This window comes from Staurois parvus, unplaced genomic scaffold (assembly GCF_062004578.1).
Source record: "Staurois parvus isolate SC_StPar_1 unplaced genomic scaffold, SC_StPar_1.0 ptg000019l, whole genome shotgun sequence".
Classification (NCBI taxonomy): Eukaryota; Metazoa; Chordata; class Amphibia; order Anura; family Ranidae; genus Staurois; species Staurois parvus.
This window is the reverse complement of record NW_028317815.1, coordinates 17,954,126-17,981,884: the sequence shown is the minus strand read 5'-3', so window position 1 is coordinate 17,981,884 and position 27,759 is coordinate 17,954,126. Positions and strand designations below refer to the sequence as shown.

The 27,759-nt window shown below is 45.2% G+C and overlaps 1 protein-coding gene across 1 annotated transcript in view; it reads right to left on the bottom strand.

The window, feature by feature from the left end:
* SYPL1 (synaptophysin like 1) overlaps nucleotides 1-13,279 on the bottom strand; it is a 59,156-nt gene extending 45,877 nt beyond the window's left edge. The window contains exon 1 of the mRNA XM_089685298.1: nucleotides 12,873-13,279. Coding sequence (XP_089541424.1) covers nucleotides 12,873-12,941 — 69 coding nt within the window. The 5' untranslated portion in view covers nucleotides 12,942-13,279. The remainder of the gene's footprint in view (nucleotides 1-12,872) is intronic.
* Between the last annotated feature and the right edge of the window lie 14,480 nt (nucleotides 13,280-27,759).

The following is a 27,759-nucleotide window of genomic DNA, read 5'->3' as shown; positions in this document are numbered from 1 at the left end:
TAGCATCCAGGCGGAGGAGTTCCTGGTGCTGGCCGGCAATGATAGTGGTGATGGAGGGGGTTTCCTGGTTCACTACCCCCGATTTTATTCGGGAACCGTCGGCCAAATAAATATTGAACCCCTTCTGTTTCAATAGGAGAGGAATACCCTGCTGGTGAGCAAAATTAATATCCAAGAAGCAGCTGCATGCCCCAGAGTCAATTATGGCCGATACTTCCACGGTCCTTTCTGGAAGCTGAAAGGAAAGGGGTACCACTAAGTATTGGGATGGACCAACATTGCCAATGGATAAGGAAGAAGAGGTGCACTTACTCAGTTTCTGCGGGCAGGAACGTGCCATGTGACCAGCTTCGCCACAATAGAGGCACAGGTTCTGGGATCGTCTGCGCAGATGTTCCTCTGGGGATAGTTTAGGCCGTGCCAGGCCGAGTTGCATGGGTTCGGGGTTATCTCCAGGTGGCCGGTTTTGGATGATTGGCCTAGGTGTTTGACTGGGACCTTGAAATGATCCCCAGGGGTTTCCATGACCCTGGCCGGACCTCTCAAACCTGCGTTCCCGCAGTCTACGGTCAATTTTAATGGTCAGTGCTATTAAGTTCTCTAAAGTCTCAGGTACCTCCACCCGGGCGAGCTCATCTTTCAGGCCTTCTGATAGGCCTATACGGAACTGATGCAGGAGTGCGAACTCGTTCCAGCGAGTATCCCCCATCCACCGCCTAAACTCAGATGCGTACTCCTCCGCCGCTCGGCGGCCTTGCCGGAGCGTGTACAGAGTAGCTTCAGCAGAAGCTGCCCGCTGCGGGTCATCATAAAGGATGGCCATTGCATCAAAAAAACTGACAACCGAACTGAGGTGAGGGTCATTTTTTCCCCGTAATCGATGGGCCCAGTCTTGGGGTTCACCCTGCAGGAGGGAGATGACGAACCCCACCTTCACGGATTCAGTCACGAAGGTTCGGGGTTGTAGCTCAAAATAGAGGAGGCAGGACTCGCGGAATGATCTGAAGCGTGTGCGGTCCCCGTGGAAACGCTCCGGTAAGGGTACTCGGGGGTCGGCCGCCGGGAGTGGTGCGGATGCCCCAGACACCAGCACAGGGGCTGCTACGGCTGGAGGTGCGGGGACCGCGGCCTGTGGGACGGGAACGGATATAGTGCAGGTCTGGAATTGGGTTTCAATCTGCTGACATCTATCCTGCAGGGCCGATACGGCCTGTGTCAAATTAGACAGGTGCCTGCAGATCTCCTCAAGCGGCGAGGGACCTCCTCTAGACTCAGTCATGGCCTTCTGGTACTGTAAGGGACCGCCCGGCGGTACTACTAGCACTCCACTGAATAGGCGCCCCCAGCGCACGGAATCTAAGTCCCAGGGTGCTTGTTCACCAGGGCCCCTGATGGTGGGGATGGACTTGGAGCTCCCTGAGACCAGGTCGTGACTACTGGGTGCGCCCGTCAGTGGTAGTAGTATGCGCAAGGGGCTCCCACGGGGAAGAGTCTGATGTGAGGAGGTCGGAAGACCCCACTGCAAGGGATGGATGGATGGATGAGCAAGGTCAGACGGGCCGGGTAGGTAACAGAGAGGACGGCAAGGTACAAGGCAGCGGGCATAGAATGGTCGGGTCACACGCCAGGTCAGCAACAGCAGGTCAAATCCAATAGGGGGCATCCAGGAGAGAGGTCAGGCAAAGCAAGGGTCAGAGCAGGAGAAAGCAGCAAGGTCAGGTTCAATCCGGGTCAAAACTTACAAGGGGTACAGGATCACAGGTTCACAGGATGCAGGGAAGACCAGAAGGCACTGAATGACAGCTCAGGGCCATTTAAATATCCCGCCCCGCGCTGCCATTGGTGCCCAGCGGGCGGCCGCGGCTTCTACTGCGCATGCGCGAACTCGAACGCCGCAGCCGGCCCGGACCTAGTGCCCGTGTCCCTGCACAGGGCGGTGCACTGCGCCTGCGCCGGGACCATCGCGGCAGGGATCGAGGAGATCCCTGACACATGGTACCGGCAACGGGGGCCGATACTCAGATCTGTCATCGGCCGTGTCCGAGGTACACGGCCGGTGACAGATCGCGCCGCTGCGTAGCTCTGCAGGAGCGCGATCTGCGCATGTGCGGGTGGACGCCATATGGCGTCCACCCGGAACGCTGATGACATTTGCCGGCCGCCATTCGGCCACAGGGCGGGCGGCAAATGGTTAAAAATGTACCAGTTTGATGTCATGGCCTCCCACTGTGGCATAAACCCCTGCAATCTTCACCCCACTGGGAGGAACCAGCCAATGGGATTTTACAGACTACGCAGGAGGATGGGAAAGTACTTCTCCTTTGCTCTTTGACTATTGTGAGGACCAAGCTTTCTTCTTTCCCTGAAATTTGTCCTTCGGTTTAAAAAAAACAAAAAAGAAAAAAAACACAAAGGCTTAGCTGGTTGAATCTTTTTTGACCAGGAAGGGTTTCTTTTTATCTGCTGTATGATCCAAAATGGACTCCAGTTCTGGAGCAAAAAAAGATCTCCATCAAACAGAATGCCACAGTTTACCTTTAGTTGGTGCACTTCCTAACCAAGTATTTAGCCGTACTGCTCTTCTAGTGGAATATTTAACGTAGCTGACCTGTTCGACATTCTAGGCAACAGCTACATAAGTGATGGCTGAGGATAAAGTTGAGAATGAATCTAAAATTGTCTGCTCAGGGGCATCTGCTGTAAATGTCAGCCTTAAGCCAATCCAACCTGTATTCTAGATTTCTAAAAACACAGGTTGTTGCCATGGCCGGCCTAAAACCATGAATTGCCAACATCTCTTGAGCAGCAGATTGAAGACATGGTTAACTTAAAAGAGCAAATTGATAAGAGAATCAAAATGTTAGATCCACAGATTTAGGTACCAGGGCGGAGCCTTAGCATGGCAGTGCAGGAGAGCACGCTGTGAGTGCTGTCTGGTAAACCTCCATAGCCGCCACCCCGAGAACCCTAATGTAGCGGTGTGTGGAGCCCTACCCGAGTCAGTTGAGCCTGGGACGTGGGATGCTGGAGCTGGGAGAGGGACAGGAGTGGAAGCTGGCCCGATCCCTAGGATACGATCCCCCGGCGACTTGAGAGAAGACGGTGGGGTTGCCGAGGTGACGGAGTGACACCACGAGGTCAGCCGCAAAGGAGCATTGGGAAGGGGAGAAGCCGGCCGGCGCTCAGAGAGGAGAGGAAGACGCCAGTTTAATCCCGAACCCGCCGGGCAGCAGAGGCAGTGGAGGCAGCGGTCGGATACCCACCAGCAGATGACAGGGGACTGTAGGGACCCTGTAGGAATCCCCCCAGGACACATCACAGGAGAGAGAAGCGGACAGCAGTGGTCTGGGGCCAGCTCACAGGAGAACTTTCATGAAGGAGGGTGAGTGAAGATGGCCTAAGTTGATAGTAAACCATGAATCTATGGTGTCTTAGACTGTGTAATATGTATTTTAAAATCCTGCAAAGGAGAGCAGGGGGATTCCCAGGGGGATTTTAAGACATTTGAAAGCAGATAAGAGGTTATTGGCCCTGGAAGAGAAGAGGAAAGGAAGGGTTAACTGATAAAGAACAGACCAATGCTGGCACCCTAATATATATCCTACAGTCTCCCTCTAGGCTGATAAAAGAGAAATAGATACACAGAAGGGATGAAGAATAAGGGTGTTAAAGGAAGCGGACTTAAAGGTTCCCAGAGAGGTACGATTAAAAATATACGTCCCAGGGGAATGTGACTCCAGAAAGGTCTCAAGGTGCAAGTGAAAAAGGGGAAATGGAAATCAGCCTGGAAAACAGCCCTAGATTATCGTTGGGCCTGAATAGTAGTAGTAGCCAACAAGAGTCAGAAAACAGAGAGGAAGGACCTGGAAAATGACTTACAAGTGCCGAACAAGAGAGAAATGGCAGAAATGTTTAAAAACCTGAAAAAGTCTTAAAGCAAGAAATGACAACTATACGACAGGATTTGGGGCATCTGTTATGGAGAGTGGAAAAAGGGTGGGTATAGACTCACAAATGATTAATAGGCAAATTAGAGGCCTAAAAATGGGAGGGGTGGGGGGAGGGGTATTGGGAAGGGAGGGGAGTAACAGGGGAGGGTGGGTAGGAGGGAATGGGGAAGGGATATTAAAATTAACACTCTGCATAAGGAAGGGAAGTACAAAGGAATTGAGGGTGGAAAAGAGAAAATTTAAAAAAAGAGATACAAGAAATATGGAAGAGTTACGGTTTATAACATATAATATAAATGGGCTGAATTGTCCTGGGAAAAGATTTAAGCTATTCAAGGAGTTGCAACATAGAGAAGCTTCTGTGGTCTGTTTGCAGGAGACACATCTCGAGATTAAGTCAAACATTAAGTTGAATTCTAGAAACTACCCAACATGGTTTTACGCAGATTCCCCAATTAAGAGACCAAAAGGGAGTAGCAATAGGGCTTGCAAAAAACATAAGCTTTGAGCTGGAGGAAAGAGTAATAGATACGGAGGGGAGATTTCGGTTTTTGAGAGGTAGGTTACAAGAAATGGAATGCACAATTGCGAATATTTATTGTCCAAATAAGAGACCGGAGTTATATTTGAAAGGTGTTTTGAGAAAACAAAAGGGAACTTTTTATTAAGATAGATGAGTGGAGATATCACCAATTAAAACACTTTGTTGGGAGTCTTCTGAAACCTTTGAGATGGAGAAAGGATTGGAATATGTTTGAGAGGTTGTTGGAATCACGTGTAGATGGGAAACGGGGCACGGCAAAAGTTTATAAGATTCTCACAGAGTTAGACACACACACAAAGCTAATGTATATAACAAAATGGGAAAGGGACTTGGGAATTGAGATAGACGAAGATAAACAGAGGAAAATATATAGATTAACACACGAGAACATAAGCATGAGAGAGGTGGAGGTAAATTATAAGTGTTTAACAAGATGGCACATTTCACCGAACGTACAATATAAGATGAGTGGGGAGAATACACCAGTGTGTTGGCGGGGGTGTGGAAAGTTAGGTACGTTATACCACATATGGTGGGAGTGCCCAAAGATTCAAGGTTTTTGGTTTAGGTTCAAGGAGACAATGGTTCGCTTAATTGGGATAATATCTGGGATAAAGATAGGATTGGATCCAGAGTTGTGTTTGTTACGTGGTACAGAGTTATCAGTGAACAAATACAAAGATTCAAGCATATGGTATAATCTAAATGCGGCAAAGGGTCTAATACCTATGTTTTGGCATAGCTCAGAGGTGCCGAGAGAAGAGGATTGGGCGGAAAGAGTGAATCAGATATGTAGAATGGAGAAACTATTATATGCAAGAAGACAAGATGGAGGTATATTATAGGAGGTGGGGAAAATGGGAAGATTTTGAGCCCAAGGTGAAATACACAAAGCAGTAGAGTGGGATATGTGAAAGTAACCCTTATTTAGGAAAATATGTAATGGAGAGATGCAGAGTGGGTGGATTTATTTTTTATTTATTTATTTTTTTCTTTGGGGGGGAAGGGGTAGGCTTCAGGGAGGGCGGGGATGGGTGGAGGGGGGTAATGGGAATAATGATAGCAGGGGATATAACGGATGGTTTTCTATGTTATATGAGAGTAATGATGGAACATGTATTTTTTTTGAGGGGGGGGGGGGGGGGTATTGCAGAAAACTAAGCTGGGCGAGAATTCTAAAGAAGTAGAAATAAATGGTGACAGGGTCATGGTCTGCCAAGGATCACAGATGTGAGTGGGGAACGAAGGCTGGCCTTTGTAGTTTGATCCAATAGAAGAGCTACTGCAGCTCAAATTGCTAAAAAAAATTAATGCGAGTTCCAATAGAAAGTGTCAGAACCCACAGTGAATCGCAGTTTGTTGTATATGGGGCTGTGTAAGCTGCAGAACAGTCAGGATGCCCATGCTGCCTAGTGTCCAGAGCCAAAAGCGCTTACAATGGGCATGTGAGCATTGGAACTGGACAACAGAGCAATGGAAGAAGGGGGCCTGGGCATAGAATACATGAAGGTAAAAAAACCTTCTTCCGTTAAGCCTCTTTCGCACAAGGAGACCAATCAGGTCCACCTGTCTGTCTTGCAAGCGGCCCCAATCAGATGCTCCATTACTCTCTATGGAGCAGTAGGTGTAAACAGACGTGTCCATTTACACCCACCTGCATCCCATCTGAGGGAAACACACACAAAAAAAAAAAAAAAAAAAAAAAAAAAAAAAAAAAGACAGATGTGGATCCATTCCCCATCCATCTGGCAGATCGGACTAGATGACAGTGGGATGGAAACAGAGGTGGTCCATTTCCATTCAACAGCCCCTAAAGGACAGCGAGCTCTGCATAAGCAGAGCAGACAAGGACCTGTCATTCACTTGCTCAGCGGGCAGATTCTCGCTGAGCAAGCGGCTCTGCTGACAGGTCCACCCCATGTGAAAGGGGCCTTGTAATCACTTTAAATCCCTTCCTTCTCCTGCTAGGACTACATGTCCTATGATGCAAGGCTCCTCACATATTCACAAGCTCTCAGGCGCTTACTGATATGGATAGTTTATACTGACATGTAAACCAATAATGCATTTTGTATGCAGGTCAACTAATCGATAATAAAAAAAATTGTCAACAATTTTCATTAATTGATTTTGCGGATTAGTTGTTTCAGCCTTAGATGTGCTGGATAAACAAGTTAATGAAAGCACCACCTTACAACTAACAGGACTTACAAGATCAGCTACTGACAGCTTGGTGTCAGACGCCATTGCATAACTTCGGAGCTCTAGTGGAATTCATGGATCAACAGATTATGGTGGGCAGGGCTGCTGTACAGCCTGACAGTAATCCCCCACAAAAAAAATAAAATATATATATATATATATATATATATATATATATATATATATATATATATATATATATATATATATATATGAGAGATGTGTTCACTAAAAAACCATTATTAGTTGATACAAACATAATATAACTTAACCGGTTCCCCACCGCACTTTAGCAGAACTACCGCTATGACGAAATTTGATTTAAATATTTTTTTTACTGGATATGTTTTATAGCAAAAGATCAAAACTATTCTTTTTTTCAACTTTTTTTTCTTCTTTTGTTTATAGTGCAAAAAAACAGAGGTGATCAAATACCACTGAAAAAGCACTATTTTTTGGGGAAAAAATTTACAAGTTTTATTCGGGTGCAGCAATGCATGACCGCGCAATAGTCAGTTAAATTAAAGCAGCATCATATCGCAAAAAATGTCCTGGTCAAGAAGGATGGGAAGAATCCTCTGGAGGGCAAATGGTTAATATACTTCAGATACAAACAGTGGGGGACTGGTACTGATCACTCACTGTGTCCAATCGGAAAAGGAAGAGGTTGGTAAATTAAATATTTACCGGCCCCTTCCCCCACTGTCCATCCTGAAACATTGCCCACAGCAGCCACTGGGAGGAGGAGAGCCGGCAGTGCTTGCTAAAATCTTTCACCTGTATTTTCCTCCTGCAGCAGCTGAATGCCGGCAAGTGGAAAAGATGGGTCAAGTTAATGCTGGCCCCAACACCCCTTCTGTCCAGGTGTGACAGGGAAGCCGTATTGCCACCCTGAAGCTCTGCCCATGGTCTGGTCTGAATAATGTGTCCTGGTTTCATGCAGACTGAAACCGAAATGAACACCGGACATTACGTGACAGTGGGACACCTGGGGAACCTCAAACACAACTCCTCAGTCCAGTCTGAATAATGTGGCAATTCTAGGTGCGGCGGAGGGAGCAATCATAGGAAAGATGCTGTGTCTCTCCATACAGCTGCCAAAAGCTGTCAGGAGGGAGAGGGGAGCAACTAGCTTTCAGTTGCTGCAGGGAGAGACAAAGACACAGGGCATCATTCCTGTGATTACTATCCCTGCCCCGATCCCTCTCCCTGTCTTGCTCAAAACTGGTTTTCCCTACTTTTTGGGGCCCCCTCTGGAGGGCCGGTGCTACCCCCCTACCGGCGGCCCTAATGGTGGGTGGTCAGAATGTCATAGCTGTTTTGTGTATACGACATCACTTTCCACTCTGAATCAAACACAGCAAACAATCTGTCTAGAGTCAGGAATGGGGTGCCTATATGAACAGAGCTCCAAACTTTCTGATTCATGGCTCATTTACACTATAATCTGTGTTCATTGTGTGTTTCTCCATGAGGGTGTGCATGCATTCTCAGTGTGATAACGTTTTTACAGTGCGTTTTTTTTTAAATAATTTTAATTTCAATAAATCTTCTTCAAGTTGCATTTACTCGTGTTTGAATAGGTCTGTTTATGGTGCTGAAAAATACAGCATGCTGTACTTTATTTATTTATTTTTTTTTGTTTTTAAAGCATTTACAGTAATGCTGTAAACTAGGCTCATGGGAAAACATTTGTTTTTCTTGCATATGCAGTCGTACTGCATTTAAAAATACACCTGACTTTCCGGTATAAATGAGCCCCTACTGTACAATGCAAACTGCCATAACGCAAAGGCCTGCTTCCTTTGGACTTCAGCTTTTATAAGAGCAGTGTGAACAGCAACCTTTTATGAAACTTTCAAAAAGCTTTTTGCCACGCTTCCAGCATCTTTTTCTAAGCCTTTAAAATCTCCCTTCAGCTCCTCTTGTTATAAACAGATGTTAATGAGAGTGCTGGTTTTCACTTTAAACAAGCTGCTAGCAGGCTTTTAACAAGCTTCAAATAGTGTTGAAGCCTAACAGCGTGTTTAAGGTGGCAAACAGTCCTATTAGGATTTGTGTTCAACAGATACAAACTGGAGCTGAAAAGGTACTTTAAGGGTAGATTTAGAAATGCGCCTTTGAAGCCAATCCAGCTCATGCTCCAGTGGCTACTGACAGGCAGTGAGAAAGCATTGTCTCCTCACCACCTGTTTTAACCCCATTTTTGCTGACAACTGCAGCACAACCATGTGTATTGCATGTGGTTGTAGGGCGTTTGCAGTGCTTCCCCATTTGCTTGGGGGTGAGGAGTGCTTGGGCAGCAGTATAAACATGGCTTAACCGTGCATTTCTGTCACCTACCCCCAACCATGTCTAAATAAAGCCTTACAGATCTACCTGAACAACATGAGAAATCAAAGACCACCAGGCACAGATTGAAAGCTCTAATTGCTGTACTACTGTGTCGCAAACCGCAGCTCATCAGTGTATCTCTTCTTTCCTGCTACTCGCACCACTCTGGAGACCGCTAGCTGGGATAATAGGTGGGAGTACAATTGGTATCACTCCACATAGGACAGGAGCCAGCACTAGAGGAGACATTGGCTTATGCAGCTCTTGCTCCCTACTACAGCTCCAACTTTACAAGTAGTCCCTCTACATTGCACTCTGCTTGATGCTCTGGGATGGAGGGTCAGCAATCCAAGACTGCAATCTACCAGTCACCTGGTCGAGATCTACTGGCAGATCACCATCTACTGATTGCTGACCCCCGCCTTGAGGATTTTAAAGCGTACATAAACCCATCATTTCATATTCCTGATATGTGCCTGCTGTACCATGTACTTGTATGAAAAAGTAACCTGTTCTCTTTGTATTGCTTCCTTTGTGTGAAATCCCTGGTGTTCCTGCCTATCCCTCTGCAGTCCTATTAAAAACTGACCAAACTAAGCATGAGAGTAAAGTGTGGTCAGTTCTCGTTGTTGGGAACTTAGGCTGCTCTTAAAATTTTTTATATCAATAGAAAAAGGTTTTGTCTTTCGTTTCTATTTTAAACTGCATGAGTTGTTTTACAAGGCGAGTATTTATATACAAAATATATCCATGACGACGCCTTGTGGGAAGGTGAAGTGCGTTGACTTAACATCCGGTTCCGACCCTGTACGTGTGATGTCATATCCAGTGAGTGGAACGCACGCTGATGCGGCATTCCGTGGCCATCTTTAGTGTGGGCAAAGAGATCTGATTCCACAATTTTGCCAGTTCTTCATTGCCAAAGCTGATCAATTATGTCTGCCTAGCTGGAATTGTCAGAAGGGCTATTGGAACAAGTTTGAGTCCTGATTTATTTACAAAAAGGCTTTATATTCAGTTTTAAAATGTGAGTGCATTTGGAGCATCACTTGAGTATTAAAATTTTTTTTTAACAATATTACGTCCACGAGAATGAATTCGGGGTAAACGAAGGAAGAATTATTGGCGAAGGCTTGAGAGTTACAAGCTGGTCACAAAAGTACCCCTATCCATCCATCCGTCCATGAGTGAGAGCTTGGAGGAAGTTAAGGATGGATTATCATCTGTGATTTGGGAAGCAAGTAATTCCATGAAAATTGGTGTCTAACCACCTTATGTGAGTATAGGAAGGTTTTTTGGCACTTTATATATTTTTTTATCGTTATATAGTAATATATCATTGGCATCCTTTGTTTTATCGCTATATGTGGAAATATCTGGGAAGGAGAGTCAGTGAGAAATTGCTTAAAAGACTATTACAACTTCTGAGGATACCACACCCCACCTGCAGGCTTGTTTTTTTTTGTCTTAACTCGGGAATTCACAGTATTTGGTGAACGTGGATCAAAGGTTTTTTTCACTGAAGATGTGAGCATGCTGGAAAATTTATGAAATTTGAGTTAGTTCTATAAAATATTTTTTTTCACAAATTTTTGGGATATTGGACTTTAATTTGGAACTTTTTTGTTGAACTTTAATATATATTTTTTCACATTTTTATTATTTGCACTGTATCACTTCTATGATTATTTATATACACACACACACATTAAGCTAAAAAAAAAAAAAAAATCTTGCTGTTCACACTGCTCTTCTACAAGCTTAAGTCTGTGTAAACCAGGCCTTAACCCTTTGGTACCAACTTCCTCCCAGCTCTTTAAGGGTTCTAAAAGCCAGAGGCGGGCCCTCAGGTCATGTGACTGCTGTGATTGCAAGTATGCCCTGGGAGCTTACTGACCACTGCTGGCTACCATGCTGGGAGTGCAGTCTCAGCACAGCAAGTAGTATTTAACAGGGCTGTATATGTGCGGCTGCTCGGCATTAAAAATCCTCCCCCACCCAATTTTGGATAGAGTAAGGGAGGTTATAACCCATCAGATTATTTTTTGCTGTGTCCCATTGGAGATTTCCATTCACTCTCTGTCCCATAGCGAAAGCAGAGAGAAAACCTCTGCAAATTGAAAAAAAATTCCTTGGAGACCTTCAGGTCACCAGAACCAATGCCCCCATTGGAAGATTTCCCCTCTTCACTTTTGATGATAATGGTAAATGAGACAAAGAGAAAGGGAATCTCCCTAACAGGGGTGGAGACGGCAATTAAATCTGACAGGTATCCTAATCCCTCTCCATTCTATCCAAATATTTAAAAAAAGGTTTCGCCTTTAGTCAGGCTCTGTTCACATATAGGCGTTTTAAATTGCCGCATTTCTGCCCACGATTTCAAATGTCAAATCGCACATCAGTGTGTTCATGTGCCATTCATTTCATTTGTATCTAGAAATGCAGGGCGATTCCGGCCCAACACGTCGCCCAAAATAAGTTCCAGAACTTCTTTTGGGCAACATGCATGGCATGATTTTTGTTTGTGCGCAGTTGAAGCGAGCTTTACCGCGCAACAATCTTGGCAGAATAACCCTGTGTTTTTAGGTGTCATTGAATCGCCACGATTCTGCCTGCAATTTTAAAACACTGTTAAAATGTCAAATTGCACATGTTCACATGCCATTTATTGAACTGCCATCTAAAAAGCGGGGCGCTTATTGTCCAACACGTGTCGCCCAAAAGAAGTTCTGCAACTTATTTTGGGCAACATGCGTTTCACGATTTTTTTTAATGTGTAGTTGAAGCGAGACTTGCCGCGCAACAATCATGGCAGAACAGCCCTCTGTTTTTAGGGGTCGTTGCATCATCACGATTCTGCCTGCGATTTCAAAACACGCTGGTAAATGTCAAATCACACTTGTTCATATGCCATTCATTTCATTGGCATCAAAAATGTTGGGGTGATTCTAGCCCAGCATGTGTCGCCCAAAATAAGTTCTGGAAATTCTTTTAGCCAACACTTTTTGCACAATTTTTTATTTTTTAATGCACAGTAGCAGCAAGATTTGTCATGCAACAATCGTGACAGAATAGCCCGCAATTTCAGAACACAATGTCAAATCGCACATCAACGTGTTCATGTGCCATTCATTTCATTGGCATCTAAATGCGTGGCAATTCTCACTCCAACTTCACCTATAAAGAATCGTGCAAAGAGTTTTGCCCAAAAGGAGTTCCAGTGTGACATGTGTCAGGCCAAAATCGCTTGCATTTATTGGTCAATGAAATGACAACGCATTTTAAAACACAGGCAGAATTGCGGTGATTCCAAATCGCCTATGTGAACTGAGCCTTCTACTTTAAGGTGTATATCCAGGCAGACCACTTAGCTCAGTCGCCCCCATTCCTAGCATGGTCGGCCGGTGCTGACCCCGCGATCGCTGAGGAATTCCACCCACTTTCATTATCACACAGCTGTGAAGAGCAGCATGTCAGTCGGACAAGCCTTCCTCGTGACAGCGGCTCCACCCAGACTTGGCAAATAAGGAGCAGCCAGCGCCCAGCCATGACAAGAATCCCAGGGATCGCCCCTCTGTATGCAGAGGCCGCTTCCATCACACGCAGCAATGCTGAGAGGATTCTTGGCGGGCTGGAGCTGACGAGTCGGCGGGCAGTGTGTTCGGTAAAACAGGCTGTCTGGGCGGACACCGAGGGAATACACACGGACTGTCACCGCCCGCACTCACACGTGTCCAAGATGAGCGGCCCGACTTCCCCCCCCCCTCCTCATCACGGGTCACCTCAGGTGCTCGCTGACGCCTCCCTGCCCCCGCACAGGCCCGACTCTCCTCATAACTCACCCACTCCAGCACTTTGATGAACCCCAGGGGCTCCTTCAGCGCGGTGAGATTAAACTGAAATCCCGACATCTTCTACGGTGACAGGAGGACGGACTACCGACACAGCAAGCAGGAAGCCGGAACACTCGCAAATCAAACCGCCTCCTTCTCTACCTGAGTCAGCCGGTTCATCTACTACGTCACAAGGAGGCCGCCTACCGAGAGAAGGCCCGCCCCGCTCCGGTCTAAGCTATGATGGGCTCCGCCCCGGGGAGGAACTATAGACTGACAGGAAATGTTCTGCTCTCTCCGGGACGCTATGGGCAGTTAGAAGTGGCGGTTTTCTCGGTGCCCGTTGTGGTATAACGACCTTCGGGGTCTCTCCGCCTGCTGATGCGTTTCCTGTTCGCCTCAGACTGACAAAACAGGCGGGGAGATGTGATCCCCCCCTACCGGGCGTGGCTCTGTCACAATGGCGGGAGGAGTTTCTATTATCCGGCTACACCTCCTCTCACGTGTCTGCCTGTTGGTGTGGGGCAGCAGTGTCGCATGACAGGCGGTCAGGAGACAGTTGTCTGTTGTTACTGACAGACTCTGAGGGGAGAGTTTTCACACAGTTATTAAGGCCGGTTTACCAACCCCCAACATTAACTCTGACAGATCCGGGCACCCTAGGAGACAAGTTTCTGCTGAAATGAGGCCTAGTCAGACCACATTACTGCAGTAACACTGACAGACCTACTGTAGTAACCCCGACACGTAAGCCTGCTATAGTAACAGTGGCACGTTGACCTGCTATATTAACAGCGACACATAAAACTGCTATAGTAACTCCGGCACGTAGACCTGCTATAGTATCAGCGGCACGTAAAACTGCTATAGTAACCGACACGTAAAACTGCTATAGTAACAGCGGCACGTAAAACTGCTATAGTGACAGCGGCACGTAAAACTGCTATAGTAACCGACACGTAAAACTGCTATAGTAACTCCGGCACGTAGACCTGCTATAGTAACTCCGGCACGTAGACCTGCTATAGTAACCGACACGTAAAACTGCTATAGTAACTCCAGCACGTAGACCTGCTATAGTAACTCCGGCACGTAGACCTGCTATAGTAACTCCGGCACGTAGACCTGCTATAGTAACAGCGGCACGTAAAACTGCTATAGTAACCGACACGTAAAACTGCTATAGTAACCGACACGTAAAACTGCTATAGTAACAGTGGCACGTAAAACTGCTATAGTAACAGCGGCACGCAGACCTGCTGTAGTAACAGCGGCACGCAGACCTGCTATAGTAACACTGGAATGTAAAACTGCTATAGTAACAGTGGCACGTTGACCTGCTATATTAACAGCGACACATAAAACTGCTATAGTAACTCCGGCACGTAGACCTGCTATAGTAACTCCGGCACGTAGACCTGCTATAGTAACAGCGGCACGTAGACCTGCTATAGTAACAGCGGCACGTAAAACTGCTATAGTAACAGCGGCACGTAAAACTGCTATAGTAACCGACACGTAAAACTGCTATAGTAACCGACACGTAAAACTGCTATAGTAACAGTGGCACGTAAAACTGCTATAGTAACTGTGGCACGTAAAACTGCTATAGTAACAGTGGCACGTAAAACTGCTATAGTAACAGTGGCACGTAAAACTGCTATAGTAACAGTGGCACGTAAAACTGCTATAGTAACAGCGGCACGCAGACCTGCTGTAGTAACAGCGGCACGCAGACCTGCTGTAGTAACAGCGGCACGCAGACCTGCTATAGTAACACTGGAATGTAAAACTGCTATAGTAACAGCGGCACGCAGACCTGCTATAGTAACAGCGGCACGCAGACCTGCTATAGTAACAGCGGCACGCAGACCTGCTTTAGTAACAGCTGCACGCAGACCTGCTACGGTGACTCCGGCACGTAGACCTGCTACGGTGGCTCCGGCACGTAGACCTGCTACGGTGGCTCCGGCACGTAGGCCTGCTACGGTGGCTCCGGCACGTAGACCTGCTACGGTGGCTCCGGCACGTAGGCCTGCTACGGTGGCTCCGGCACGTAGGCCTGCTACGGTGGCTCCGGCACGTAGACCTGCTACGGTGGCTCCGGCACGTAGACCTGCTACGGTGGCTCCGGCACGTAGGCCTGCTATGGTGACTCCGGCACGTAGACCTGCTATAGTGACTCCGGCACGTAGACCTGCTATAGTGACTCCGGCACGTAGGCCTGCTATAGTGACCCTGGCACGGAGACCTGCTATAGTGACTCCGGCACGTAGGCCTGCTATAGTGACTCCGGCACGTAGGCCTGCTATAGTGACTCCGGCACGTAGGCCTGCTATAGTGACTGCGGCACGGAGACCTGCTATAGTGACTCTGGCACATAGACCTACTAGCAGGGAAAAGAAACAAATCAATCTGTAGTAAAAAGCAGCACACTTTACACACATTACACATTGTTTATTTACACTCAGCAGCCACTTTATTATGTACAGCATGCTACTGCCAAGAAAATATCCCCCACACCATTACACCACCACCACCAGCCTGAACTCTTGCTACAAGGCAGGATGGATCCATGCTTTCATGTTGCTTACGCCAAATTCTGACCATACCATCTGAATGTCGCAGCAACCAGTCTGCCCATTCTCCTATGACCTCAACAAAGCATTTTCATCCACACAACTGCCGCTTACTGGATATTTTCTAATTTTCAGACCAATCTCTGTAAACCCTAGAGATGGTTATGCATGAAAATCCTAGTAGATGAGCAGTTTTTGAAATAATCAGACCAGCCAGTATGACACTGACAACCATGCCATGTTCACTTAAATCCCCTTTCTTCCCCATGATGCCTCACCTGACACTGGTACCATGCTTCACAACAGGCTGCTAGTATTGGTTACTAGACTTCTGTTACTCATAGCAACTGCTTGTTTTAACTCTGCACCATGTTAACTCTTGCAGAGCTGTCTTCATACCCCAATGTGCTTTAACTGACCTAAACTGTAGAAGGCTATGTGTAATATGCGGGTTACTTTCATACAACCCTTTGAATAATTTCAGACAAAGCAGAATAACCTTTCTACGCTTTACTGCAAAAATGCACTGCAACAGTTTCATAGAAAACAATCTTTTACAAACTGTACCTACCTGTAATTGTGGCCACCCCAGCATACCTGTACAGGATAAGAGTCCATCACTGGCAAAGTCTATAATGGGGATATCCATGCTGATGGTGTCTTCAGGGAGAACTGCAGGTCCCAGCAGTCCTCACTGGCGGTTCTCTTAGGCTAAGTGAAGCCCCCCCAGGATCCAGACCCCTGTCCCTCTTATAATCACACAGGACAGGTGGGTATGACCCAAAAAGCCTGCAAATTCAGATCAGGAATGGCGGCAAAGGCATTACCACTTACCTCCCCCGGCAGCCATGCTAACTCACAGTAGGCAACCTGCCTACACGCCCCTGGGTGCAATTTATCTATGTCTAGAAATGCATCTTCATATAATCACGGGTGCACTTGACCTCCTTTTGCATCAAACTGGTTTTACATTCCCTGATCTTTATAAGGCAAATAGTGTAACACCTTGCCACTGCCTTCTGTACTGCAATAGGTGGCACATCCACCCAATGATATTTTGGGGAATGCAGTACAGTGCAGGAGTGCTTTCTTGCAAGATCTTCTGGAATGAGAATGATGGTAATGTTGCCCTCACCTACCGCCATGGGCAGAAGCTGGGGGTAAAGTATATTAACTAATGTTTTTCCAATCATCTTTCAGGACAGCTATCCGAGAGATGATTGGCTCCTCCTTCAACAGGAAACACAAGCTAAAAAATAGTTCCTATCCACCTCATCTTCAGTTTCACTTTGTTTCTGACCTACAGTCATGTTTGTTTTGTTTTTTGGATCAGTAATATAGTTGGCATCTGTTTACCTAAATAGATGCCTCCCCCAGACCTGAGGGCATCCAATTCTATTTTGTCCAGATGTTGCCCCCTAGAGTTTTCTTGGCTCTTGGTTGTGATTCTGGCTGTGCATGTTTGCCTGTTCTCCCAGCTTGTGGGTGAGAGTGGGGAAAGCGCCTGGCCCTCTCCTGAGGATGGATCATCTTCAATGCTGGTGGGCGTTTATCCAGGGGAGGTGCATGGCATCTGGTCCTTCCTGACCTTTGGGCAGCAGCCAGGGAAGAACAAATAGGCAGGCTATGGAGGCATTGGATGCCTTTTCCAATGCCTCAAGTGACTCCCATTCCAGTGCCAACTTTACCAGGGACCCTGCTTTGTTCATCCACACAATTTAGAAGAGCTGGGAGCTATACTGTATGTGCTTCCCATGGCCTGGAGTGGAGTTTATTTTTGCTTATCTTGGCCATGCTACTTCATCAGATGGTAACACAATTCTCCTCTGTACCCTCTTATCATGAACAATGTAGAAAGCGGAAATGTAGATACCAGGAAAATTGTTGCAATGGTGAGGGCAGCCTCTTCGATGTACAAATCCTTGCTGGTAGAGGTAAACCACATTTTTTGTATACATTGCAAAATGAAGCTAGTGTGCTGATCTCTGTTTATCCTCTGTGTACAGTTGTTGGTGCTCATTCTGCTGCTATCTCATCCAACATGTGTTTTCCCATCTGCTTATACAGACACACTTTGAATGAGTCTCCTGATTATTCTGTCATACTAAAAAAGGAATGCGGCAAATGTAATATAAATGGTGTTCAAGTTCTTGGAATAAACCTTCCTGTGAAAAGTGTATTATGCTATTAGCAGGATCCAAGGAGCAAGTGAAGGATGTTAGTGCATCTAGATTTTTATTTCCGGTAGATTAAAATGATGACCTGTTTTAAACAATCTATACTAAGGAACAAACTGAGGAGTCCTTACCAGTTTTGTCAGTAGAGGATATAATGTGTAGGGGCCTGGTGGAGCAGATGTAGAGTATCCCCTGTCCATCTGCCTCTGACATGATTTTCAAACTGTGAAGAGATCCTAAGGCTGACAATACACTATCAGATTTTCTAATGAACATTCTTATTAAAATTTGTACAAGCATTTTCAGTACGGTTGACAGCTTTGTTGGAAAGTACTTAAATTTTTCATGCTTTTAACATTCAATTTTGGAATGAATGACTTTATAAAATTAAAAACCAAATTCACTATTAGAAATTAATTTAAGAAAAATTTTCCATCCTTCTCCACTTCAGTCGAAGATGAATGTCGATTTGACCCCACTTATGATTAGAAAACAAAACAAACATTCTTAACCACCTCTACTCTTTGGACATACAATATTGTATGTAGTATGTCCAAAGAGTGAAGGGTTCAGCACAAACTCATAGCTGCAGTAGCAGCCACAAGTTTCTGCTTGTTTTCTTCAGCCAGCTCTCAGCTGTAAAGTGAAAGTGATCAAGACAGCTATATAGCCACCCGACTGCTTTCACAGTGCGGGCAGTGCAGTCCTACCCAGTTGACACTTATCTGCGTGGTTCCCAGGATCCTGGGACTACATCAAACAGTGGTTAGCAAGAACAGACTGAGGAACATCCTCTGCAGTGAATTAAGCTGGAATGACAATGGTTTCATCACTTCCAGTTTCAGAGCTGTCATTTCCTGGCTGAAACAGCCAGGGAAGCAGCTGATGGAACAGATCTGTGCTTGGTTAGTTGCTTTGGAGGGCAGGTGATAGACCACAGGGTGTGCAAATGTACATTGCCTTGAAAAAGTATTCATATCCCTTGAAATTTTCCACATTTTGTCATGTCATAACCAAAAACTTAAATGTATTTTATTGGGATTTTATGTGATAGACCAACACAAAGTGGCACAGAATTGTGAAGTGGAAGGAAAATGATAAATGGATTTCAAAATTTTTACAAAAATTTTTTGAAAAGTGTGGCATGCGTTTGTATTCAGCCCCCTTTACTCTGATACCTCTAACTAAAATCATCTACAGCAGGGGTGTCCAAACTTTTTTCAAAGAGGGCCAGATTGGATGAAGTGAACATGGTGGAGGGCCGAACATTTTTCCGAACATTCTTTGAACCATTACAATTAAATGCAAATAAATTATTTTATGCCAAGTTAATTGCAAACGACATACTTTTCATTTCATAACATTAAGATCAACTGACAGCTGAGTTTTCACAATGTCTTGAAAATAAATTTAAAAAAAACTTACCTGCACTAATGTGAAGGGTGAAAAAGGTAGCTGGAGCTGAAGTCTCTGCTCGGCAGCCGGGAGGGGAAGAGAAACACACTTCACGCTGGAAGCCCGGCCCTGACGTCACCGCCCTCTGTCGCTCCCAGCGTAGCGCAGTCACGCATGCGCACTGCTTTCAAGCAGAAGACTGTGCCACAGAAGGGAGGGCCGTGCGACAGCCGCATTTACACAGACCAGGGAGAACGCGCCGCAGTCAGGCATGCGCACTGCCCTCTGCTCTCAAGCAGAAGACTGTCTGCCATAGAAGGGAGGGCCGTGGGAGGGCCACATTACACAGAGCAGGGAGGGCTGTTGGAGGGCCGTATTAAACCGACCCCCGGGCCATACTTTGGACATGCCTGATCTACAGGGTCTTTGCTTTCAGAAAATATATAATGTTCTGGGGGTTTAAAATAATTGTATGGGCAAAAATGCTTACTTTTACATTACACGTGTGCAAAAAAAAAAAAAAAATAGAGCAGGAGCAAAAAATTCAAGCCAAAATTCTACTAGTATATAGCTAGCTTAAGAGGATGTTGAGATCTTGGAAAAGTCACGTTTCTGTTGATGAAGGAGGGCTGCAGACCCTGGAGCTATTATGAGGTGTATGTGTATGCAGTCTATAGCCCCCACACAATATGAAAGCTTGCACTGCTCACAAATCAAAACAGCATTTGCCTCTTAATCCTTCATGGTTGGCTTCCTCATCATTCTCTCCCAACATCCCAAAGTGAAATACCATGTAAGTGGTCTTGACCTTCCAATCAGAAAATCATAAAGTAACCTTGCCTAAGACTCTGTTGCAAGGAACATTAACCGCTTTCCTGCCGCAGTATAGTAGAAGTACTACTACAGGCGTCAGGTCTGTGCAAAATCACGTATATATACATGATTTGCATTTCAGGGTAGGGGGTGCGCACGCACCGCCCTACCCGCGCTGCCATTGGTGGCTAGGGATATCAATCACCGGGTCCCGGCTGGAGATTCTCCGCCGGCACCCGGCGATTGATGAATAACACTGACGGGAGAGACCTGTTTGTAAACACAGATCTCTCTCCTGTCAGCAAGGACATGCTGCTTTGCATCTCTCTGCACAGCATGTCTCCTAGTAACACACAGCACACAGTTAACCCTTTGATCGCCCCAGATGTTAACCCCTTCCTGCCCAGTGTCATTAGTACAGTGTCAGTGCTTTTTATTAGCACTGATCACTGTATTAGTGTCGCTGGGGATGTCCGTGGCAGTTAATCAGTTCCCCCCAGTGTCAGAATGCCCATCGCAGTCCCGCAGTCCTGCTATAAGCTGCTAATCACTGCCATTACTAGTATAAAAAAAATAACAATAAAAATTCCAGTATATATACACCTCCATTTGTAGACGCTCTAACTTTCACGTAAACCAATTAATTTATACGCATTGGGATTTTTTTTTAGTAAAGACGTGTAGAAGAATACATTCTGATCTAAATGTATGATGACATTCGATTTTTTTCACATTTTTTTATTGGATAGTTTTATAGCAAAAAGTCACAAATATATATATTTTTTCAAAATTGTCATTTTTTTTCTTACTTATAGCGCAACAAATAAAAAACGCAGTGGTGATCAAATACCATCACAAGAAAGCTCTATTTGTGGGAAAAAAGGACATAAATTTCATTTGGGTGCAGCGTTGCATGACCACACAATTGTCAGTTAAAGCAACGCAGCGCTGTATCACAAAAAAATGGTCTGGTCAGGAAGGGGGGTAAATCCTCTGGAGGGCAAGTGGTTAAAAGAAAAATATAAAAGAATTAAATGTTGGAATTAATTTCAGTGGCATTCATGAAGAGATTATGGAAAACTATAAATGCATATTCACACCTCCTCAATGTGGTGTGTTGCAGTAATCCACCTGTTAATATAATGCACATGTAACAAATGTCTTAAGAGTAAGGCAAGGAACAGGTTGATGGGGGGGGATCTCCCCCTTCATGGATCTGATCATCTACCTACAGAGGTATAGACCATGGTGGTTCTCTGTCAGCACACTGTTGGTTACATGCATCTTACTGGCGTGCTTTATTCTTACACTACTGAAAGCATTTGGAAGACAGCGCAAGGAAGGAGGAAGAGCTGACAACTGGAAAGCATTTGGAAGACAGCGCAAGGAAAGGAGGAAGAGCTGGGCAACCCAGACCCAAAGCTTGCACCACTTGAAGAAGGGAGAGAGCAAGCTGCACAAGGAACCCCCTTTCACTATAGCTGCTAGCATGAATGTTCCTGAATCCATACAGGTCTACAGACAGCAAAGTCATAGATGTCATTGTGACAATTTTGCGGCAAATGACAGCTTCAATATGAATGCTTATTTTGTATGTTATTTTATAAAAATAGTTTTTGTTATGCTGATTATGTGCAATGTATTAAATACAAAATACACATTTACACAATTATTTTGACACATTACTTTAAAGCTACCATCTGCGCAGAATGAAAATGACAAATAAGCTGTCCTTGCCAAAGAAGAGAGCAATTGTCACCTCCACTTCAAGGAAAGCTTGCTCACCTACCAAGCAGCATCCAGCAGTGTGGGCAGTGGGAAAAGTGACTATTTCCTCTCTTCTATGGCAGAGACAGCTTATTGATCACTTTCATGCTTAGACAAAGGCTCTGGCTACTCTGTGTTTTTCATGGCTTGAATATTATTTTACTGAACATGCACTGTGGCACTTACCGCAAAGTGACCATGAACCTTTCATATGGGAACACGGCTTTGTCAAACAGAGCGTTTAAGTGCTTAAGATACAGGAAACTAAAACCAGAAGATCATCAAAACTAAAACAAAACGGAAATAAATGAGTGTTACAAGAAGATAATATCTGTTTCTGTCTGACTTGAAGATATTAAGCATCTCATCTAATTGCATAGTTACTTTAGTTATTTGTAATAATATGATTACTTTATTATGGAGGACTTATAATAAACACATACCATACTAGAGGTAAAATATGATAAAACACATAGAGAACCTAAAGCAAATATTGGCGTACAAAAAAATACAAGAGTGTAACATTACACACCAGTTGCTTGCCACTACTCCAAAGTTTGAAGTAAGTAACACACTTCTTTTGTGATGGACATGCAAGCATATAAGAGCAGGTTAGTATGCCTTTAGGGTGGGACTATGCCCTTTCTCCAGCCATTCGGAGTTTCCTTCCTTTCCCTTGCAGGGTATTTATGCTTGATTGGAGCTGCTAGAGGTGTGGTAAAAGAGAAGAGCAGAACCATGGAGACCCTCTAGTAAGTGATGGAGAGTATGATGTACTTTTCTTCCAACTTTGGGTCAATAATGGGAAATAATATTGCTGTGATAGTATCCTATTGCAAGGATTCAGTTTCAGACAACTGGTGGCTAAATATCTAACTGCAGGAAATTGTGATTTCTTATAGAGAACTGCTATGCTAAAATGTGGACCCTGTGTTGCATGTTGTCTTTCAACAAAGCTTTCAGAAAAGCAAGTTCCCTGAGTCAGTCCAACAATGGGAAAGTTAGGATGAGCTGAATGAATACAGCAGAGTATCCTGCTCAGATAACCATGTGTGCTGGACAGCTATTGCCAATGGCTGCTGTACTGTAATTATACAAATGTTTCAGCTACTGTGGAAAGGCCCCGTAAGGAGGGGATGAAGCCACTGAAATGTATGCCCGCATACAGTCTAAATGGCACAATATATTACAACTGTCAACAGAGGATTGGAAAGATTTTGAGGAGTCTTATCTTCGGTTATCGCTTCCAAAGATAGACTTAACCAATTTTCACTTTATAATCAAGAATATTATACTCCTTTATGATTATATTAAGTTGAAACCTAGACACTCCCCACTTTGTTTTCGTGCCTGCAGTCAGGAAGCTGACTTCTTTCATGCACTGTGGCTCTGCCCACGTGTACATTCATTCTGTCACAGGTCAGTGGGTTTACTGATTGGTCTTAGGTCTGCCTAATATTCAGTGTGGTGAGGTGTGCTTATCAGGGTTAATGGAAGACCTCCAAATTACCTCACATTCTAAGACACTAATAAAACTAATATGTTTTTATGCAACAGAAATAACACACTATTCACCTGGAAATGTTCTTCTTCACCTTCACTTTCTGAATAGAAAAATGTAATTAATACTGTCCTTCCTTTATACCAGGGATCTCCAAATGTTCTAAACAAAGTGCCAGTTTACTGTCTTTCAAACTTTAGGGGGCTAAAATGGAGCCAGTGGGAGTAGAAAATCTTGTGGCGTCCAGTGGGAGTAAACAGTGCCCTATCTTTGATGTCAGTGAGAAGACTAGTGCCCAATCATTGGTGTCAGTGGGAAGACTAGTGCCCAAGCACTGGTGTCAGTGAGAGGAATAGTGCCTTATTGTTGGAATCAATGGAAGGAATAGTGCCCCACTGTTGGTGTCAGCAACAGGAATTATGCCCCATTGTTGGTGTCAGTGGATAGAATAGTGCCCCATGGGCCAGAAAAAAAGGTAAGCAAAGTGCTGCATGGGCTGCAGTTTGGAGACCGCTGTTTTATACCAATTTACATACAATATACAAATAGGGGTTCCCTCAAGCTTTCTGAAACAAATCGTAGTCCATAGACGAGACCTATGCTTACTACCTAGGCCACTATGGTTAAACTGGGAGACTACATTATTGGCTACATTAATTTACTGTATTGTGCTTACCATGGCTATTTATATTACTGTGACATTTCTTAAGGACAACAGCTTGTGAATTACTACATATGTTATCTATTTTGTTTTGTATGCTTGTATCTCTAAACTTAATAAACAGCATTATGAAAAAAAACAAAACAAAGATTTGCTCAGGAAGGGACTCGTTCTGTGCAGGTGACTCTCTCATGCCATTATGTCCCCCTCAACCAGGTCACACCGCTTTTAGTACCTTGGGTGTGGGGCCTGCAAGTCCTTCCAGGTCGAGGCCCTGCAGGAGAGAGCTGAGCCCTGTGACCTCAGCATATAATGGGACAGAGAAGCAGCCTGGGAGTAGATTTCAGCTAGAGTGACTGGAGCTTTTGGGCCTTTGGCCCTGAAGTCCTTGAGGTCCCGTGGGCCTGAGTTGCTGGAGTCAGAGGGGCTGTGGGACCATTCCTCCACGCAGGATGGGGTTGAGACCTCTCATAGAAAACTCAAAGAAATGATTTGGGAGGTGGGCAATAAAACAGGTCCTGAGGAGTTCACCAAAGGAGGGTGCACCCCAGTATTGGCATTGTCAGGGCAAGAAAGAGTGCAGGATATCTTCCTGGGAGGGGTGTTGATTAAGATAGTGAGTGAGATGATGGAGGAGATGCTGTCTACCATATGCAAAACCCCAGAACCAGTAAATGAGAACTAGTAAATGCTTGATTTAAAGTGGTTATAAAGGCAGCAGGTTTTTGATTTGAATGAATTTTATGCATTAAGGTAAAACAATCTTCCACTATTTCTCCCCCCAAACACTTGCCCTGCCCTGACACCATCCACCTTCCTACTGACAATGTTCACTGCCCTACTTACACCATCCACTGCCCTGACACTGTTCATTTCCCTACTGATACCATCCACTGTCTTGATTCTGTCCACTATCCTACTGACACTGTCCACTGCCCTGGCGCTGTCCTCTGACCTACTGACATCTTCCACTACCCTGACACTGTCCGCTACCTTACTGACACTATCCACTGCCCTACTGACACTGTCCACTGCCCTGACACTATCCACTGTCCTACTGTCACCCTCCTCTGCCCTGGCACTGTCCACTGCCCTACTGATACTGTCCACTGACCTTGCACTGTCTAATTCCCTACTGACACTGTCCACTGCCACACTGACACTGTTCACTGCCCTATTGACACTGTCCACTGCCCTACTGACACCATCCACTAACTTGCACTGTCCACTGCCCTACTGACATTGTCCTCTGCCCTACTTACACCATCCACTGCCTACTGACAACATCCACTGCCCTACTGACATTGTCCACTTCCCTACCGATGCCGTCCACTGCCTTACTGACACCGTTCACTGCCCTGACGTCATCCATGGCCCTCCTGACACCATCCACTGTCCTATTGACACCATCCACTGCCCTGATACTGTCCACTGCCTTGAAACTGTCCACTGTCTTACTGACACAATCAGTACTACTGACGTCTGTACACTTCCCTGCATACCACCAACCTCTGTACACTGCACTACATACCACTGACCTCTGTGCAATACATCCTAATAATTCTAATGACCTCCGTATACTGTCTTACTGACACCATCCACTGCCCTGATACTGTCCACTGTCCTACTGACACAGTTCACTGCCCAGACACCATCCACTGCCCTACTTACACTGTCCAATGCTCTACTCACACTATTCACTGTCCTACTGACACCCTCCACTGCCCTGACACTGTCCACTACCCTGCTGACATTGTCCACTGCCCTACTGAGACCATCCACTGCTCTGACACTTTCCACTGCCCTTACATTGCAATACATACCACTGACCTCTGTACACTACCCTGCATATTACTGTCCTCTGTACACTACCCTACATACTACTGACCTCTGTACACTGCAATACATCCTACTGACCTCCAGAGCTGGATCTATCTGGTCTGATGCGAGGTGCAGTACTAAATGTCAGGTGGACAGAGGATGGGAGGTCAACAGGGGAGTGTACAGAGGTCATTATGGCAGTGTACAGTGTGTCAGCAGGGCAGATGATGTTCCTAAAGGAAAATTTAGCCTTTCAACAGTATAAACAATATGTAAACATTAACAATACTCATGACAAGTAATCTGCCTGGTTTACAATTAAAAAGTCAAGACAATATCTCCTGGGTCAAACTATTATACTGTGAGACTGTTGCTTCCATCTGGGAGGGAGGCAAGACCTCACAAACCTTCGGATTGGGTAGGGGGATGAGGCAGGAGTCTTCTTTATCACCTCTATTGTTTGCACTTGGCATTGAGCCCCTGGCGGCATTGATTCGAGCAAATGCTAAGATAGTGGGTTTTAGATATGGGGAACTGCATGAGAAAATAACCCTTTATGCTGATCTGGCTGTAATAACTTCTTTTGGGTCACACTCTGGTCTAACGATTAATGAGGCCAAATCCGCTCTCCTACCACTAGATGGCTTCTTGTCTATATCCACATTTTGTCCTGTCCCTGTGGTACAGTCATTTGAGTACTTAGGAATACATGTATCCCCTTCCATTACAGATTACTGTACACTTAATGTCATACCTCTTCTTCACCGTTTCGACGCTAAAATGAAAATTTGGAATAAGTTATGGCTCTCCTTGATTGGCAGAGCCAACCTTATTAAGATGATTTTCACGCCCCAGTTACTTTACTTTCTCCACAATTCGCCTGTAGTAGTCCCTTTATACATCTTTAGATTAGTTAACTAAACTTAAAGTTTACTTTTCGCACTGTACTCTGGAAAGATATGTCCCCTAGAGTTAAACTTGAGCAGCTCCAGCGCTCCATGGATAGAGGAGGGGTAGCCCTGCCCAACCCATGGCTATATTACCAGGGGACCCAAATGCAACATCCTATTGGTGCCTTTATGCTAGGGATGACTACTGCCACCCTGCTATCTCCGTCTGACCACTCCTTAGCACCACACAAAAACATCTGACATTCCTGGCGCCCTTGAATCCTACTGTTTCAATTCCTCCAACAAGACATGCCCCACCTACTCTTTAGTTCAGAAGGTCTGGCTGAGGGTGGGAGGCCTTCAGGGAGTCTTGGGATTCACTGACTATAGCTCCATGTGGCATAACTCCATCTATGAGGAGTGGAAGACAACCATGGTGGGGGGGCAACTGAAATCTGGTGGGCGCAGCTTACCCCTGCACCCCCCTGGATCTGACCATGCTGACCTCTGTACACTACCCTACATACTACTGACCTCTGTACTCTGCCCTACTTACTTCTGACCTCTGTACTTTGCCCTAAATTCTATAGCCAGGTTATCATTGAAGCCACTCGGGCTAAAAACTAGACAAGCAAGTCAGCCTGCAGTACCACTTGTTCTGTCTTCATGATGGACTCCTGTATCTGACTTGTGGAGTGACCAATTGAATTCCAAACACAAAAAAATTGTGAATGCTGAGTTTCTCACCAAAACGAAGTTTTAAAGTAAACTAAGTATGTATTTCTACAGTGACACTTGTTTTATTCGATTTTTCGAAGTTTTCTTTATGCCATCTTTACTTTTTATTGGGGGCTTGCCAACTTATTTTTCTAAAATAAAGAAAAAAAGAAAAAGGCACTGAATGTGGTGATCTTTGATCTCTTCCTGTTGTTCTGGTATATCTCTGCCTCTCAAAAGTTGCCTACCCCTGATCTATAGTATGCCACCCTGGTGCAGGAACTGGTTTATCAACCATCGCTCGGGGGCATTACAAGCATAATCTGCTGATTTTGCTTCATTAAGTTGGAGCTTACCATAGGACACCCTGAACTGACCTCTCTCCTTACGTTGGATATGGCAGGGCACACCCAATACCTTCCCTTCTTTCTTTGCACTTCCAAAAAAACTGTTTTACAAGTATAGCCCCACCAAAAAGGTCATGCCTGATATTTCACCTACAAGAATAGCAGAAACACCAGCAATGCAAAGTCTAATTTACACTGTAGTGACACATCCATTGAGGGGTGCCCTGA